At 47.7% G+C, this 19,219-nt stretch overlaps 1 protein-coding gene across 1 annotated transcript; it reads left to right on the top strand.

Annotated features, from left to right (window-relative positions):
* The first annotated feature begins 8,981 nt into the window (after positions 1-8,981).
* RGS16 (regulator of G-protein signaling 16) lies at positions 8,982-13,253 on the top strand. Its single transcript, XM_010023974.1, has 5 exons — positions 8,982-9,068; positions 10,338-10,439; positions 11,132-11,193; positions 12,553-12,719; positions 13,000-13,253. Exons 1-5 carry the CDS (start codon positions 8,989-8,991, stop codon positions 13,198-13,200), a joined length of 612 nt encoding a protein of 203 aa, XP_010022276.1. The 5' UTR covers positions 8,982-8,988; the 3' UTR covers positions 13,201-13,253.
* Positions 13,254-19,219: the final 5,966 nt, after the last annotated feature.

The following is a 19,219-nucleotide window of genomic DNA, read 5'->3' as shown; positions in this document are numbered from 1 at the left end:
GTAAAGGGAAAAGAGGAGGACAAACCACTCCACATTGTGGTGAAACATGCAAGAGAGGATGCAAAGCCACTGAATGTGAGGAGGGGCTGGAAGAACTCTCCAAGGAACACTATGTCTACTACACCTGTATAACACAGGCTGGAGTGGCATCTCTCAGGCGTACAGGTTGCTTTGGCTGAAATAGTTCGCCTTGAGATGGCTTGTGATGCCAGTATTACCCAGTGTCACTGTGACCACAAAATGGTACAGTGACCGGTGATCCAACCACTGCAACACAGCAGCTCAGCTTCCCAATGCTGTGCTGTCAAACAAGTTCTGTTGCAAGGGATGAAGGGAAGGCCCTGCCTTCCTCCTTTTCAGCCTCCTCTTGACTGCACATGAAAAAAGCATCCCAGTGCTGCCCTGGATGTGGGGGACAGCTGCAGCAGGCTTATGCAAGTCATCATTTTTAAAGAAAGGGCAGAAACATCATGTTAAGTGCTTTATGGTGTTTCTGTTAAAGCCGCTGATATATCTTCTGGGTGGGCTTGGATGATGCTGACCTCTAGTGCCAGCTGATGCATCCCAGACAAGGTTTTTCAGCATCGTGCCCTGCAGCCACCCGTGGTGGTGAGGGTCACAGAAACAGCAAGGCAATGAGGAAACGTCAGAAACAAGATATTTGTGTCAAGGAATGAGAAACAGAAACTCAGAAGTGAGACTTCCCTGATGGCTACAGAGGCTGTTTCTGTTCAGAGTGTGACTTCAGAAAGCCCAGGAGGTAACATTTCTCTGGTGTTGGTGCTGTCATACTTTCAGTTCATGGGAGAACTTATGGAAAAACCTTAAACTAGCCAACATCCTGTAAAAACCAAGCTCCCCTCTCTCCCCACCCACCTGGGGAATAGCTTTGAGCAGGTTTATTCAGAGATGCAATTGCTGAGAGACAGGAACTCTATCATGCTGGCTGATAGGAGAAGTGTTTTGCCCATTAAATTGGTGCCAGATAATATCCTCCATGGGAAACTTCCTATAGCATAGAGTGGAGAAAAAGGATTGTCTGAGGCAGTCATATGAGTCTATCATGGTTATTTTTGTTGCTTCTCTTACAGTGTGTATCTCTTGAAGGAAAACAGACTAGTTATTTAAAGTTTGGGGTTTGTTTTTTTTTTTTTTTTTCAAACCAAGAAATTGGCACCAGCTGCTTCTTTCATGCCAAATGTCAGTCTGAAGTGAATTAAAATAGGCAGCTATAGCTCTTCCCCTTAAACCAGGGGAAATTAAGGAAATAATGACTGAGCCAAAGCTTCGGAAAGCACTGAGTGATGACTAACCCCCTTCAAGGACAAATATCCTATCTTTGATTCATCTCTTACTGATGTGAACGGGATATTCATGACTTACAAACCCTATTTCCCCTCTCCACAAGCACACACCTCCAACATGTTCTTCCTGTTTCAAGTAATGTCAGTGTATGCCATCATATGAAGAGAGGGAAAATAATTGTTTCGCTCAGCTCTTTTTGTTCTGTGTGTTTGCTGGCACGTATCCAGTCAGCTCCCAAGTCCCTTGACAGCAAAAGGGAAGAAGTGTTTACAGATTGACTATAAGCTTCAGGTGTTCTTAACTCCAGAAGCAGGTGCAGAACCCCAATCTGCTTTGACTTTCTCTTGCTTTGGCCTATCAGCCAGGTTTGGGATGATTTCCATCACTTTCACTGGACTTGTTAATGTACCAATGGGTTCCTGCCCTCCCTGCTGGGAAGGTGTGAAGGGCAAAGTCCTCCTAGTCTAAGTGAGAGGTGGAAATAGGTGTGTGTGTGTCTGCAGGTTTGGGTGGGTAAGAGTGCATGTGACTTCAAATGTATGTTGTTTAGTGTCTTCTACTAGAGAAGCTTTTCCAAGACATAGATGTGCATGTTAAAATTTGCGAATTAGGCATAAATAACATAAAAGATTTTTAGCGCAGTGTTGTGTTTGCCTTGTGTGTAAGTTTGACCACTAATAAGAGATGTAAAACTCTGTTAGGCTTCCAGCTACCCATAAGAGCACATGTATCAAACTGAACTGAATGTTCACTGATAGACACAAAACCAAAATGTTTACAGCATTCAGAGCAATAGCAAACCATACCTCACGCCAGCCCTGGAGTGCCTCTCACCTGCCAGTGCAAGCTTTCCCCTCCCTGGGAGCCTCTTCCTTCTCCCTCCAAACCCCTCTCTCCTTATCAGCCCTATGTGGTCTTCCCTCTTCCTCCTTCTTATAGTTTACTGCCTGAAGCACTCCTGTCCATGCAAACCTTCCTCTCCACCAGCACTGTTTGCCTCCATATATCTGAGCCTGGGTCTCACATAACCTCCTCCCATGCCCCCCTGTTTGCATACTTTCCATCCCCATCTATCCCTCCTCTCTTCATTGCCTTTTACGTCCCCAGAAACTTGTCTCTCATCTTGCCATCTCTCTCCTACATACCTCCTACTGTCACTATGAAGCTCCTAATAACTATTCCTTGCCCATTATATAAGAAGAAATTGCTTCACATAATTTCTACATTATCTTTCATTCCTGGGGCTGCCGCAGTTGTCTTCTTCCTTGATACTGTTTTCTCTTGTATCAAAGCATTATATCACAGAACTGGAATTAAAGTACATTTTGCTGCTAGACCAGAATGCATTTCTCTACCACACACCCCTTGGGCTTTGCAGAGGCTTGTCTTGTGCCCAGTATGGTGTCTTCTTCCATCCATGCTCCATGTGTTGCACTTGTGGCAGGGGCTGACTAGTTAAGACAGCAGCTGTGCTGCGCAGAGGCAGCAGCTGTTTGGGCAAGGTCAATGCTGTGCTTCCTCTTGGCTTTCTGACATAACAAAGAGTGTAAATAAAGGGGGGGTATGTTGTATTTACTTAGTAAAGTCAGTCGTTCTGCTCTGTTCCTGCTCTTGGTTTTACTGGAGGGATGTATCTCTAATTTGACACTGCAGTAAACTCAGTTGGAGTTCAGGGAACTGAGGGCATGGCAGGAGGTATCAAAAGGGGATGAGATTATAACTGGGGGAAAAAAAAATCAACATTTCTGGCAAAAAGGCACAGAAGAAAAGGCAGTGCCTGCTTCTGAAGGGACCTGGCATGCCAGAAACATATGGGGACCAACTGCAGTGTGAATTGTTTGTCTCTAGTAACCCCACAACTCCCAGTTTGCATCACGTGCTGCATGCCCCAGGCTGGATCTAAAACACGACAAATGAGAAGCTGCTCATCTTTGCATTTCCAGCACAGATAATAGTGTTATCCTAAGATAAATGTCTTCACATTGCTCTATCAGTGCCTGCAGTCACCAGCTAAAAAACAGCGAGGGGAAGGAAGCATCTTGTGTTATGTTTATTTACGCAGTCCTCTGTAATGAAGAGAGCAGGGTACAAATACACCCTCAGGTAGATCCCCCTTCCTCAAAAACCATGATGGAAGTATCTCCTCTTCCTATAACCTCTCTCCCCCTTCTTCTACAAGAAACCCAAATCAGCCACACACAGTTCAGATTTTTCTTTAAGCTCTCTCAGGCACCTCCATCTTTGGTGGGCTGGCAGTGTGCCATCGGCAGGAAGGGGCCCTGAGGACCAGACTCCAAACCAGCACCAAATAAGTCTGTCTTAGATAATAAAGGTGTCTTTTTTCTGGGGAAACATGCTTGTGGGTGGTTCAGAAGAGATTTAAGAGGGCATTACTCTATAGAATAAACTCAAAAGAGAGCCATCAGGTACCTGCATAGAAAGACCACCTTTTTTAAGACCTCTAAGCCACATTTTAATTTTAATTTGATGCTGTAACTGCCTCCAAAGTGTCAGGGTGCTGCTGGTATTGGCAGATAACAGCAGGAGCTGTTTGAGCAGGACATGGGCTGTTCAAACTTATTCCTTCCCATTCAGGGGAAGGCAATGGCTTGGGTTCAGTTTGACCTTCCCTCTGCATTAGCTGCTTGTTTCTAGGCTCGCTTTCCCCTACAAGGCTGGAGAAGCTCCTCAGCCATACCAGATGTTCAACTGGCAATGATATCCCCACTGAGTCGTGTCACTACATTGTAAAGTGTTATTCACCTGTACTGTATAGAGACCATGAGGACATAATAAACAGCCTGAGACTACTTGCTCTCTGCCTCAGTGTCTGAGCACGTTTTCCTGTGTGAAGATGAAAGTGGGAACTGCAAGCCTAGGGATGGTGAGACGTCTCCTAGCAGAATTGCTGAGGAGAGAAAGGATGGGAGAACCTTATGCCTCCTTGGACCCTGCCCTCGTCTTTCTGTGTGCTGGTTTCACTGGTGCAGACATGTTGGATGGGGCAGTGAAGGGGTGTATTAACTCTAAGCAGTCACTCTCCTCTGTTGAAGCAATTTAGAACCAATCTCCTTGGACGTATGTTCTGGGGAGATGAGTCCGAACTATTGCCAGTAGGATTTAGGAGACTACAAGGAAGATAAATCTGAACAGACTTCAGGCTGGTGAGTCACCAGTAAAGCCCAGGGTGAGGGCTGGCAGTGGGGATGGGGGCAAACAAGTAAGGAATAGTAAAGACAAAGGCCCAGCTCAGCAGGCAGTGAGAGCACAGCTGGGGACCAGGGCATGCATGAGCTGCAGAAGCCAGAGCAACTCAGTGGGTCCCAAGGGCCAATTTAGGCAGTCTGGAAGAGCCTGGGTTTGCTGGGGGGCAGCAGCTGAGGGCAATCCTGGGTGCTAGAGGGGGAAGGGGAGGTGTTAGCAGGGACAGAGATTAGAGTGAGGGCAGCTGGGGAGGTTGTCTGGGTGTTAGCAGAAAATTGTGTGAAGAGAGACTTGTTGTAGAGTGGGGCTGCAGAAATCCCATGGAGGCTGCTGCCCACCTTTGAAAGAGGGCTTTAATGAGGGAGGGCTGAGGCCAAACAGAGTGTATCCTGAGCAGGTCTGGCAGGTGAGGGCAAGCAGTAACTTGGATTCTGCCTGGCCCTGGGCACAACAATAGCACTCCTCGTCTGGTACACAGTTCACTCTTCTTGCTGAAAGGTGAGTGTTTGCAGCATGATCTGCATAGGGTTGCATTTAATAGCAAATTTTAAATTTGCCTGTTTTCATCTGGAAATTGGTGCAGTGGAATTTAATAGTACTTGTGTCTTCTTTCTACCCCCATTCTTTTGCCCTAATTCCCTTCCGTTCTTTTATTGCTTTTCCTTTTCCTCTGCTGCTTCTTCCCTCTAAGCCTGTCCCTAAGCCAAAGCAATTTGCATGCATCCAGGGAATGATCTGCCATTAGTGCTGCTCTATCTTTCCTCTTAGTTAGGATATATTTAGCCATCGCCTTTGTTGTTTGTTTTTGGTTTTGTCTTCCCCCCCCGTTCTGTGGCTTTAAAGAGCAGGTGCTGGGAACAGAAAAAGAAGATTAAAAATACCTGCTGTCACATACCTCTCCCTACGCAGATGTGCTCTGGCGCTGTGCAGAGTGAGCACGTGAGCAGAGTGGATAACAGCTGCCCCTTGAAAAGCTCATTTGTAATTCTAATTTTTTTTAATTTCAATAATCTCTTTCCGCACTGCTACAAATTTCCCAAGCAGCTATTTCCTCTCATGCTTCATGTGAACACAGCGTGCGCTTTTGTTGGGAATCAATTAAACACCCTGTGGGGTAGGGTGAGGGCCTGTTGTTGCACAGGAGCCACTGAGTGATGAGCCTTGCTGCCTGTGTGGGCAGCTGCCTGTTCTGCAATGGGGGAGGGGGGTTATCCGGGGTGGGGAGGCACAGATGGGGCAACGCTCGCCTACAATCACATGGACATGGCATCCCCCAGCAGCCCCTGACTGTCACTGTCTAACAAGCTGTGTCCATAGCCAAGACCCAGCTGCAGTGTGGCTCCTTGGGGACCCCTCTCAAACACTCTGCTGCTGTTGCAGTCTCAGCAGTTTCTCCACTACTTTCGGGCACCATTGCCAGCTTCCAAACAATGCTGCACTCCTGCCTGCACAGCAACAACCTCTCGTCACAGGTAACCCACTGCCACCACCTCTTTCCCCATCTCCTTTGCCTACGCTTCTTGCATACAACCAGAGCTTAACAACAGCCTGCTGCATGTGCAGAGCCTTTAGGTCTCTCTTTTCTACTCCACGTTCAGCATCTCTCTGATTTCCTGTGAACAGCCCCAGGGGACTTGTCAGCTTCTGGCAGTCTCCACTGAAGCAATACAGGGAGCATGCAATGAAGTCTTCAGGTTTTACCCATGAGGCTCCCCATCAGTTTAGGATAAAACAGGTGACAGGCTCCACAGTGAGCTTGCCTGGCCCACATCTATGATGCGGCAAGATACCAGCAGCATTGCTTGTCCTGCCTACACCCCCTCTCCCCTTCCCATTCACTGCTGTATCTTCCCCTTCTCATTCCATTCAAACCATGTAAAAATACAAAAATACCTGGTACTAGAAACTCCTCTCAATGCTTGGCTGCGCATTGGGGCACATGTGCAAGGGTGCTTTTCACCTTTTCACTAGTCCCTCCTTGTTTCCCTGCTACCTGCCTCATTTGTTTAGTTTTGGGGCTGAAAATTTTATTTTCCTATTTTTCAAGGTTGCCCACTAACCCAGAAACAATAACAGCCGCAACACCTGATGCTGAGAGGTTTTGTGTTTTGCTTCTCATGCGGATGCCATAGCCATACCTCAGCAAATGCTGGTGTACCTGCCTGGTTTCCCCGGTGGAAAAGAAACTCTGAGAGACTGGTCCTCATGGATGGGAGGTGGGCTTCATGCTGGCAAAGCTGCAGCATAGTTACAGGAAAGGAGCCATGCTCCTGGCATTGCGACACAGATGAGGTTTCGTGTTCCAAAACAAGGACTGATAATACAGGCATCTGAGCTGGGGCTGCAGGAGGCTGCTAGGCTAAATGAGACAGGAAGCACGTAATTAAATTAGATATAGAGTGGCATAAAGACATCTGAGTACACATACATTGTTGGGCACAGAGGCTATTGCATAACCCTACTGAAGAGCTCTGCGTTATAAAATATTGTACCTACTGCATCCCGTGCTGGCAAAATGCTTATCCTTGAACAACATCTTCCACCCTATCGAAGGAGAATGGTAAAAACCCTGCCCCAAGAGAGCAGAGCTGCCAGGCAGTGGGTTGTGCAGGAAACTGGTGGCTGTAAGAGAGCAGGTGGAGGGTCTGTCCTGGCCTTGGCACAGAGGATGTTGCTGGAACAGCCTGATCCCATTCCTGCACCTAGGATCAAACCTGTATGCATGGTACTGGCACTGTGCTGTGCCTCAGAGCCACATGCCAGTTCAAGCACCCAAGTGTGGGGCTCCGTCATTTCTTATGGCTTTGTGCATCTTTGGATGAGCAACTGCAGAGCCTGAGAAGATACAGACTTTGACTCTTTCCCTCCCACTGAGGTTTTATAGGCATCTGTATAAAATGGGGACTTGCAGGGATCAAGCTCACATCACAGACATTTCTATGCTTCTGCCTTGCCAGCAGCATTGCTTCACTTGAGCCAAGTGCTCCAAACGCTGATACAGAGGGGACAAGGTAAAATCATACATGCACTTGCCCAATGCACTTTATTTCTATGGGGGAAAGCAGCAGGGAGACATGATTTGAAGCAAAGTGGAGATTTTGGCAGACTGTAATGCCAAGGCAGAGATGTGCAGAGTTTCTCCATTCTGGATCACATCACCCATGCTCTTCTTCCATTGACCACAGCTGTTGCTGCCATCCCAGCTGCTAGAAGTCGTCTGTCCTGTATATCTGTAACATGTGCCCAGCCTCCTGAAGGTTTTCTTGGCATAACCTGCTCAGGGGATGCCTCAGACACCGGGGAGAGTCACCACAGCACCCTGTGACTTTGCTGTCTGTAGGTGGGAGTATGGGCTGCAGTGTGTGAGCATGATTTTAAAGGCAAAACCCATGTTAGACCAAGTGATGTCCATGCTACAAGCCTGACCTTGGCATGCGGGACTTTTTGGCTGTCATGGAGCTCTCTGCTTGTTGCACCAGACCTTGCAGTTTGTTGGTGTGCAGTGTCTGACACCAGTTTAACTCTTTCTCTTCATCCTTCTGTTTTGCTGTTTCAGTCCTTCCCTTCCAGTTTCCTCCTCTCCCCTGCTTTTTAGTTTCTTTTTTCCATCTTCAGTTTTCATCTTTATCAGATGCTTTACCATGCTTGGCTCAAACTTTCTTTGATGTGCATCCCCTCTCGTTCTTTTCTCCCACCACAGACCAAGCAGACAATTTGTAATGAAGTGCAACTTCTGCCAGTACGTGGGATCAGACATTATTTATTCTTATTTATTCTAGCTGTGGACCAGCAATGTAATTCTGGTGGGATGTGGAAACACTACACTCTTCTGCTGTATCTTCAGTGCAATGATGGGTGTACTGCATTGCCCTGGGGAGTGCAAACCCTTCCACCAGGCTTTGCAGCTGCCCTTGGGATGCCACAAAGCAGTCTGACTTTGCTGGTGACCAGCATCTCCTGCTTACACCAGCTGGAGAAAAACATGCTGCTGCGATGCTGCCACGCCAGCCCCTGCAGCGCTGGGAGGATTGGAAGTCCTTGTGCCACAGAACAGAGCTGACGAACTGGTGTGAATTACAGTGTCTGTCCAGTCCCTCTCTCTCTCTCCATCTGTGTACTCACCCGCAGGCAGTTACTCAGCAGGTTCCACACGCTGGGGGAAACGAGCCTGTTTTTTCCTGTTATCAAGGCAGGAGTTATGACTGTGATGCTCAAGGACAAGCCTGGGCCTCCCACTCCCCCTCCCTTAACAGCACAAAAGAAACCTACCTAAGCCGTTATCTTCGCTGGGCGCTGCTGTAACAGCTTTTGGTTGGCTGGAGGCTGGAGCAATGCAGGGCCCCCCTCCCAGCTCTCCCACCTCCAACCTGATATAAAGCACGGCTCCTTGCTGCTTTTCCAGCTGACAGCACATGTCTGTGGGCTCAGGTGGTGCCACAGCTGCCTGTCGCACACCACTGCCACCGCCGTAAGGACCCGATGAGTTGCTGGATGCCTGGGTGCCCAGCTCTCAGCATATGCCGGGGGTTAGCCGCGCTCCCCATCAGTTGCCTGGAAAGGTAAGGGCCTTCGCCACACCACAATTCTGGGATGCAGAGGGTTAGCTGGAAATGATGCACCTAACTTAGAAGTGGCTGGACCAGCCTCTGCTTCTGTGTCCATGATGTTTTGGCAGAATTGGGGTGCAGACCGCAAGGAAACACACAGTGAAGGATGGCCTGACAGATCTGGTTTGGCTGTATCCATTCTGCTTCCCAGGAGGGGAATATGGAAGTAAAACATGAAGAGGGAGAGGAGGCTGAATAGGGCTGCCCTGCTTGTGTCCAGGTGTACAAGCACACAAGAGTTGTGCTCTGTCTCTGCAGAACTTGCTTCAAGTTGACAGCAGCAGGACTATTTTTGTCAACACGGTCGAAATGTTAAGTGACATGTTGCTCCTCCTGCCAAACACGGCTACAAAGCCCCACGCTGCCGACTTGACATTTAAACACTTATTTTTGTATGAGCGCCTTGGGATGCCTGAATGAGCTGCAGCACACAAATAGCAGCGGGGCCGCACGCTGCCTGGGGAGGGACCCAAGGGAGAGGAGTCAATTTAGCAGCAGCTCCTACCGTATTGCTGCAGAGACCTCCTGGCAGGGAGGTGCTTCTGTGCCACTGCCACAGAGCTGCGGTAGCAGGCAATAGCATCCCAGGCTCTTGCAAAGGAGCTCTGGCACAGGCGCATCGTGCTGCTACTGGGCTCGCTGGGTCTCAAAGGCATGGGGTAGGTGGATAGTGCAACTGGGGAGCACAGCCATCCCCATGGCATGGTAGCAGGCTCCTGGTGATGCAGGGGCACCCCCCCAAAAAAAAAACGGGAGCATCAGCCCTGCTGCAGCAGCCTCGCTCCTATTCTGCTGAGCAGAAAGCAATCACTGTGTTTTCCCAGTGTTTTGATAGCAGCATAGCACTGCTGGGAGAGGGGGGTGGGAAAAGGAGCCAGGTTAGCTCCAGGGGGATGGGGGGCTCCAGCCAGGTACTCAGCAGCTGCTCCTGTCCCAGAGGAAAAAGCTTGCTGTGCTTTATAAATGCATGCGACACTACCTGAGAAGAGAGAAGGAGAAAACAGTCCCCTGGGCTTAATGCACTGCTGAGTGTGGTTGCCAGGGAGCAGAAAAGCAATGGGGGAAGTATTTATTTCATACATCACAAGGCAAAAAAGCAGCTGAAACTGAGGAGGAAGGGCTGCCCTTCCGAGCTGTGTCGGGTCTGTGGCATGCAGACCCTGCAAGGCAGAGGGTTGGGCAGCAGTTGTCCGGTGGTCCAACTTCTCCTCTTCTTTCCAGAGCCAAGGATGTGAAGACCCGCTTAGGGATCCTGCTTCATAAACCAGAGCTGGGACACAGGACTGGGGCCTCCAGCAAGCTGCAGCTGGGCTCCAGGCAGAGGTAAGCCAAGCTGTGCCGTGTCTCAGGTTCAGCCTGGGAGAGGTCCCTTTGGACCAGGCTGTCCTGGGGGATGCTCCTGCCCATCTGCGCAGCAGAGAGAAGAGAGCGCAGCTCGCCCTCCCCGCAGTCCCACCCTGGCAGGCAGGGAAGGCGGATCATTTCTGAGCTCCACCAGTTATAAAATCAGACGGGGGAACTGATGCTCCAGCATTAGGCACAGGAGAGCAGGGCCTTAGTAATAGGCAAGAAACCTAGAGGACTCCCACATTTTCTGGCATCTCATACTAGTGCCTGGACCCCTGAGGAATGAAGGCAGCATTAAAAACAAAACACTAAATATTGCTGCTGAAGGCAGGGTATCATCTTGCAGAGGAGGCTCTGCTGGGTTCATACCAGCAGAAGAGGGCTCTTTTGCATATCCTCTAGAGCAGCTACCTGGCCAAAGCTGCACTATGGAGCTGAGGTCTGGTGAGCCATCAGGGAAGTTAAAAGAAAGGGAGAAAGGAAAGAGAGCCCACAGGTAATGGGTGCTGGGGTCTCACTTTGGTTTCCTACCGGGTGCTGCTGCCTCCCTTCTTGCACTGCCTCCCTTTAGCTGGCCTGCTTGACTGAAGTGCCCTCATCCTTCACCATGGGGCAGAAGATGTGTTGTTGGCAACATGGTAAGCCTTACGTGGTTTTGTCTTTTTCAGAGATTCTTCACGAGAAGTACTTGAATGGAGGGAGTCCTTTGACCAACTCCTGAAGAGTAAAAGTAAGTAGGATCTTGTGTTCTTCTCTTGGTGAGAGCGAATAGAACAAATATGTTCCTAGTGAGCCAGGGGGGTGGGGTGGGGGGTGGCTGTATGCCTGGAGCCAGTGTGTGGGGAAATCTTGCCTCTTCCTCAGACAAGATAGTTTAGGATTTAGAAAGAAGCCCTTTTCTTGTTCTGACAGAGGTGATGCATGGGGGTCATTGCCTGGCTTGTGAAGCTGTACCTTTTTCTTCTGTCTGGGTGCTTTTGGGGGGGCACAAGTGCTATCTCGCAACACCTCGCTGCTGCCTCAGGACAGGAGCATCATTGTGGGCATCCCATATTACACCAGCCCTTCAGGGGGAATGTCATACCATGCCCTGACAGTTCCTTTCTCACACTTAGGAGAAGGAAACGTGTCTGCTTTCCAGCGTCCTCCTTTGCACAGCAATGCAGCCACCTCACCACAGGCTTTTGTTCCTCAGAAAACTAGACTGCTGCCCTCTGTCTGTCTGTCTGTCTGTCTGTCCATCCTATGCCTCTGGGGATGGCTTTTCCAAAGGGAGAAGGAATTCAGTTGTTTTACTGAGTTATATGTAGCCATTTTCCCCTCCAATATTTGCTATACATATGGTTTCCTGTAAGGTGCTGTCTCCCTCTCCCACACACAGCCAGTACCTCCAGACCCAGAGAGGGGACCTCTTTTTGAGTCCTACATCTAATCCTTTCCTTACACTGGGCTTTACAGCAGCTACACAGTGGTAGAAGTGCCAAATGTTAATACAAAAGAAGTTACCTACCTTAAAAGCTATTCCACAGCACGAGAAAGTCCTTCCATAGTACTAGTTTGGGGCTTCATGTATTTATTATTTTTTTTCCAGATTTCCTCATGTGCCGTGATGGGTAACAAGCACCTCCAGCTTTGTAACTTAACACTTTCCTCCAGCCTGGCTCTGAGATCCTTGCTGCAATTACTCTTCCATACTCCTCAGGATCTTGTTCCCCCTAGATTTCAGCTAAGAAATAAAAATAAAGCCATTGCTGCTCAATTCCTGCAGGCATGCTCATACGTCAGTGGATTTCTCCATAGGTAGAATTAGCTCTTTTCCGAAGCTGTAAAGAAAATACTCTGAAGCCTCATTACAGAAAGGTCAGATAAATACAACCAGAGGATTACTTGTCTGTGGGAAAGGATTTTATTGGAGTCTTGAGGCCAATTAGCGGCATCTCAGAGGGTGGAATTTGCCTGGAGGGAAAGGAGGAAATCTGCGGATGTCAAGGTCTGAACTCCCAGGGCGATGCTCACAGGCAGTGTGGAGTCTAGCAGTCCTCTTCCTACCCCCTGCTGCCCCATTAACTGCTCTTTTCTCCCCCCCCAGGTGGAGTGACTGCCTTCCACACCTTCCTGAAGACGGAGTTCAGCGAGGAGAATCTTGACTTCTGGCTGGCATGCGAGGACTTCAAAAAGACCCGGTCGAAAACCAAGCTGGCCTCCAAGGCCAACAGGATCTTTGAGGAGTTTGTCCAAAATGAGGCACCCAGGGAGGTGAGACCATTTCCTGCCTTTGTCCTGTGGCATCAAATAGAGTGGGAAAGGAATAAAATATCCTGGTGGGTTTTATTAAAGTGCTCTCAGTTCAGTGGGAAGATGTGCTTACATTCATGAGAGCTTTCATTTTTAATGTCGTGTAGTCTACCAATGTGAAGGGATATAAAGGCTTGCAAGCATCTTCACCCTTATCTGAGGATGGAGAAAACAGTTTTCATCCCCCCATGGGAGGGAAGTTAACACTGAGTTAATATTCGTGGACACTGCTTCCTTGCAGGTCAATATTGACCATGAAACCAGAGAGATCACCCGCAAGAACCTCTCAGGTGCCACCTCCGCTTGCTTTAACGAAGCCCAGGCTAAGACCCGCACTTTGATGGAGAAGGACTCCTACCCCCGGTTCCTGAAGTCCGCCTCTTACCAGGACATGACCAAGCAGGCCACCAGCCGTGGCATCAGCAAGCGGTCGCATACCTGACCCATGCCCAAATTCGTCAAGCAGGGACAAGCCGGGGGACCAGGCAGAGACTGAGAGACAGTGTGCGAGGGCTGATGTCTGTGCAGCGGCATTTTGGCTGAAGTCCTGGCAGTTTAGCCGGAACCCCAGGACCTTAACTGCTTCCCGCTTCCCACCAAGCTGCTGGGAAAATTGGTCCTCCCTCCCTGGAGCAGTGGAGTGGGTGGGAACCCCATGTCTCTGCTTGCAGCATGGCTGGAGACCTGCACCACCACAGGGACAGAAAGAAATTGCATTTGAGTTGCAAGACCAGGAAAAAGAGACGGGATTCCCCATAGCATCTGTAACCAGAGAGCTCCCACCTGCCGTCAGGACCCTATCTCTGACCTGCAGCATCAGCTGCTGGCTGCAGGGCCAGCACAGGAGCCTGCAGTTCCTGGGACAACCACCCCAGACCTGCCCACAGGGCTTGCCCTGTGAGGGAATGGCCAGAATAAAAATCCAAAGACTACATAGCATTGTCAGCTGGAGGGAACCCTTCTCCTGATCCTGAGATCCTTCTGCCGTTTCCTATGCATGCTCTGTATCAAAGCTTTACACCTTCTTCCATACAGCATATCTCTAGCAGTGATGTTTTAATCCCTTGCTTAAGCTATGTGACCTTTAGATTGCACAAATCTTAGGTCACATGCATAAGTTTTATTACTATTATTGTTATTTATTTTATCATTATTATATATATATTTATTAGAAGAGCACTGCTGAAAGCATACATGTCCCTTGCTCTGAGGAGCTTTTAAATGAAATTATTTTAGATATTGTAGTGCTTAGCATGCCTCTCATTACTTCTGTATAATAACTTAAGATTGATGATCAGGCAGATCTGTAACATGACTGTGGAACCAGCGACACGAATAGCAGCAGCAAGAGTTGCAGTCCAGCAAGGCTGTTAGAGAGGTCTAAGGTGGCAGGTATCCTGTGAGCTTGAAGGACCATTGATGGCAGTAAAAGGATGCTTTGCAATCAGTGTTGTTTCCTTTCTCCTCTTAGCTTGTCCTAGACAGAGAATAGCTATGTAAAACAGGCACTTTGACAAGTGATCCTATTGAAAAAAATATTTTTTTTTTACACATTTTTCCCCTGGTTTAAAATTGGGCTTGATGTTCCCTTGGCCAGTGAAACCAGTTTGCAGCCATAGGACTTTACCAGAAACCCAGGGAGCCAAGCGAAACAGATATGTGTGCTGTGAATTTAGCGTCTCAGGGCGCAGCAGGATATTTTATCAGCTCAGACTTGTGGGATGACCTTTTCAGAAAGCCCTTCTGAGTAGGGATTTCTGGGTTCTGCAGCTGCTCTGGAAAGCTGTGGATCCCATTTGCCAGCAATGGTGCCCGGAGGCACTTGGGTGGGTGATGGGGAGCCCACCAGTATCGCATGCTGGGTCATGGGGAATGTGCCATCAGCATAAGTTTCCTACTGAGGCAGCCTGGGGCTGCTACATGTGCCCTCATTTATCTGTAAAGACCAAACCTGGAGGTCCTTATCCCGCTGATACTCACTAATTGCCAAGAGAACCACCTTTCATTCACTGCTTCAAACATTCCCTAGAGCACAGGATTACTTGGGCTTTTCGTGGCTGTTTGAGCAGAGCAAGGGACGGAGGACCAGTTTGGGGATGTTAGTCTGAGTCCTTTTCCACTTTCCCCATTCTGGTTCTACCTCTGAGCTTCAGTGGGTCCTGACTGCGTTTACAGGGAGATTTTATCTGCTTTATTATTTATTATTTATTTTTACAACTGGAACCAGCTTTGTTGTGTTACTGAAATGGAAGATACACAATGGTCCATTTTCATTACTAACATAATATTGTCATTATAAAATAAAATGTAAAGAGGAAAATACTGTGACACTATAGTTGGGGTTTTTTTTGTAGTGGGTTTTAAATTAATTTTTACCTTCTAATTTTGGATGATTTGCAAAGCATGCTAAGGAAAACTGCTTGTGTTGTATGGCTCAAGGTGCATTCACAGTGACTTTAAAAGTTGCAATGTCAGGAACAGAAAAGGAAGGGGAAGGCTTGTAAAGAGTAAAGCTTCAAGGTATTTGGCTTACTGGAGAGAACTGAACAGTTCACAGCAAGAATGGAAGCAGAAATTAAGTTTTTAATATATTCATTGCTGGAGTGTTCAGTACTGTTTTGCTCACCATCGTCTGAGCACTTTTCTGGACTGCAGGTGCCAATAACTATTTGATATCACTAAGACACCATTGTCTCAAAAGCATGGGAGGATTCAAGTGAGGGTTGCTGTCTGCAAAAACTGCTTTTGGGTCAATGTCATAAATAATATTTGATTTTTATCAATAGCTCAGCTGATGATTGAATTAATTTACAAGGGACAAAGTGGTATTGAAGTGGTTATTAGAAGACATCCTACCTCTATTGCAGTGCTATTTCTGGGGTCTGAGCAGTCCCCTGTGTCCCTGTGGAATGCTTTTGGGAGAGCAGAGGGGTGCGTGAAATATGCATCTCCAGGGATTGCGGGATCACTGCAGGGCTGCCTGTGGCACGAGCAATGCAGGCAGTGGAGCATTCAAGTGTGGCTCAGAGATACTAATGCTCTGAACGAAACCCAATCAAAACACGTTTTTAAGTTATTTTCTTTCTTTTTATTGTGTGTTTTGGAAGCCAGCATTAACTGGCCTGCATCGGTGGAGGAGGAGAGTGTGTGTGGACTGCTGAGGAGGAGCTGGCATCACAGGTGACTGTAATTCAGGAGCACGTAGGTCCCAAGGTATGATTGCTAGCACAAGCCAGCCTCTGCCATTAAAAAGCCATTTTACAAACAACTGCATCTATAACAAAGCCTTATGTCTCTTCTAATGCAGCCATGCAGAGTCAAAGGCTCTGTAAAATACAGTGTCTCTTCTCCATCCCTATTCCCCATATTTGTCATCCACCTAACTGGAGGAAGGCAGATTAAACTTCCCCTTATCTTTTATTCCCTATTCATTAGACATGGCCCTGTCTTACAAGACAGGTGATTTGTAATCGCAGCAGTCTGCATGTATACCTGATCTTAGCACATGTCAGAGGAAAGAAATGAGCTGAAAGGTGTCCAGGAAGCATTTAAATTATCTGTCAAGAAAGACTTAGAGTAGTAAAACAGTCCAGAAGCATCTAGAAAGAAAAAATATTGGTTCGTTTTCTTCTTTTTAAATGCAGCTGCTAACTGAAAAAAATGAATATTTTGTCTTGCTTACCTTGAAGCTCATTTAAAACTAGTTCTCAATTAAAAAACAAATTTAAATTGACCAAAAAAAAAAAGTAAGAAAAAAATCCGAATTAAAATATTTTTGAGCTTTCTTAAGATGGAAATCTGGGGCTATGTCCATTCTTGATGCAGCATGCCTAGAGATGGATGGCCCAGGCCAAGGCTCAACTTTAGCGCTAGCACTCAGACTTCACAGCTGATACTGGAATATCCCATTTGCATAATTTCATGTCTGCAAGTCTGAGATGCTTCCCAAATTAAAAACTCGGCCAATAAAACCATGCTTGCATCTGGTGTGTCCTCCGTGATTGCTGGCAAAACCCAGTGGTAATACAACAAACCCTGTAAAGCTTTGGGGTGATAAAAAACCCCAACCCACAAAATCACATTGAGAAAGAGGAGCTGAAGCTTCCCGTGACCGCCTTTGGGCACGGCCAGCTGTGGTTTCTTCCAATAAACCATGACTGAAGTTTCCCAGGGCGGAGGCTGCGGATTTGGAAGCAGCAGAGATCTGAGCTCCGGGGAGCAAATGTGGGGGTTGGGGCTGCCTCCCCCAGGCATGACACATACTTGCTCCAGGGCCAGGTTTCCATGAGCTGGGATAGGGGGTGGATTTACTTGGTGGAAAAAAACACACATTTCCCTCTGTCATGGGACCCAGTGTGTTCCCAGTAGCAGCTTGGTGGGGTAACACTATCCTTCAGCCATCTTGTCTGCTCCTATGGCCAGCATTTCTACTCTGGCAGGACCAAGCAGCCTTTGGGGTGGTCTTAGGGCATATACATAAGTGCATGAGTGGCCCCATGAAGACACTTGGGCAGGTGTATGGATCCTGAACTTTCAGTGTGCATGCACGGCAATGGATACACATGCATGACAACACACATGCAAGCAAATTTTAAAGACAGTGTGCAAATAAATGCTCTAAAATGTTGTTTAAATATGTTTTTGAAGGAAGCTCACCAGCAAAGGGGATGCACTGAGCCATTACAAATATCACAAACACCTTATCCAGTGGTCTGCAGTGCTCAGCAGCCCCTGTGCCAGCTGGCAGGGAGGAAGCAGCTGTATCATACTGCTTCCCACTCTGTGGCTTTCACTTCAATGCCTTAGCCTGAATAAAGTGCAGAAATCATGTGTGATGTGTTTTCATATGGCTCACCCTCTTTCTCAGTACACATGCAACAAAATGCCAAGGTTGCCAATCAGGGCCACCTGTGTGCAGGGATTCTTGCACATGGGGTGCCTTGGGAACTGAGAAAAGATTGATAATATTCATGTTTTCTGCTAGTGCTGGGGTGCTGAAGGCAGGGCTGGGCTCTGCAGCCCTTCTGCCTCGCTAGAGCCTGGCTGCCTGTGCTGGAGGCTGCTCTGGTATGGTGCAGCTGCAACCTGGGCTCAGCCTGTGGGAAGAAGCTGGGGATGAGAAACAGCTGGGAGAAGTGCTGCTGCAGAACCACCTCTGCTGCTTGGGAAATGCATTTAAGCTCAGCTCCTTAGCCTGGTTCCTTGTTTGACCTGCTTTGGCTAGTCTGGGATGCTTCTGATGGGCCTACTCTGCTTTCCTTGCTCAGGGACTCATGATGCCCTGCATGGTGAGGTCCCTGTCTGCCTTTGCTATTGTCCCCACCTCTTCTTCCCAGCCCAGTCCTGCTGGCAGATGCCCTGGTCTTTTTTATGGGTGGTGATGAGGACTGAACAGCAGTTTAAAAAGCTAGCAAAAGCAGATTGTGAGAAACAAGCTCACTTCTTCAATTTTAGCCAGGGACAAAGTCTGTGGAGCAAAGAATATTTTATTTACAGTGCTGGGAGCTTCACAGGGGATTCCTCCTCTGTGGCTCAACTCTGGCTCTCCAAAGGCTCATTTTTATCTCCCATATTGTTACATATTCATAGTTTTTCCAAGGATAGGCAGCCTGTACTACAATTAGTTCCAGGAACTTATTATCCTAAGTCTCCTCCCTTCGGCGCCTGCGCATTGCTCTCTGGTGGTCCTGGGCTGGGGTCTCTGGGATGAAGTAAGAAGTCTTCCTCATGATGCTCTCGTCACCTTTGGCTCAATTAGTTGCTTCTGTAACCGCAAGACCAGCTGGAACTGGCCCTATCAATGGCTTTCTTCTGTTGCTTTAGCAAGTGTTATGCTTGTCTTACACTCAGGATAAACTAGACTAGATTACCAGAAACTACTCCCCTCCCTAGGCTCTTGGTTTTCTTACATATCCACATAAAACACTGTAACCTAACACACATTAATATTGCCAGACTTATGAACATTAAACAAATTAATTTAGCTGAAGCAAAACTCCCCATTCAGTTATTTACTACAAGATTAAGAATGTAAAAATACTCCATGGTAAATTGAAATGTGTTGATGCTCCTGTGTGGACTACATCACCTGTCAGTGTTTAAATTGCATCTGTCTGTGGACTATTTTTCAGGGCTGTGTTCCAGCACTGAAAGTCACATCAGTGTGGCCAAATCTATAAACCCTGGGATATTCCCTTTTGGAAAGAAAATTAGGAAGCAAATACAGGGAACATGAACTAAAAAGCTATCCTACTATTTATAGCTACTTTTAAAATTATTTTGACTTTGGCAGGCAGTTCTTGTTGCTGTGTTTTACCTCTGTGGCTGGTGGTCAGGGCATGAATGCTCAGAGATGTTATCTAAGGGAAAGGGTTGCAAAATGGGTGTAGCTCCATCAGGATGGAGGAAAAGAATTGCTTAATTGCACCCTTGATGTCCCTGTTGACTGTGTTTCAGCAGCT

The sequence above is a fragment of the Nestor notabilis genome, unplaced genomic scaffold (assembly GCF_000696875.1).
Source record: "Nestor notabilis isolate BGI_N333 unplaced genomic scaffold, ASM69687v1 scaffold8301, whole genome shotgun sequence".
Taxonomy (NCBI): domain Eukaryota; kingdom Metazoa; phylum Chordata; class Aves; order Psittaciformes; family Psittacidae; genus Nestor; species Nestor notabilis.
This window is presented reverse-complemented; position numbering and strand designations above follow the sequence as displayed.

Bases quoted from the DNA above. Each gene is read 5' to 3' on its own strand.
- RGS16 (XM_010023974.1), top strand. From the start codon at position 8,989: ATGAGTTGCTGGATGCCTGGGTGCCCAGCTCTCAGCATATGCCGGGGG. The intron at 9,069-10,337 runs GTAAGGGCCTTC...TCTTCTTTCCAG, and splicing joins CCCATCAGTTGCCTGGAAAG to AGCCAAGGATGTGAAGACCC. The intron at 11,194-12,552 runs GTAAGTAGGATC...CTCCCCCCCCAG, and splicing joins CCAACTCCTGAAGAGTAAAA to GTGGAGTGACTGCCTTCCAC.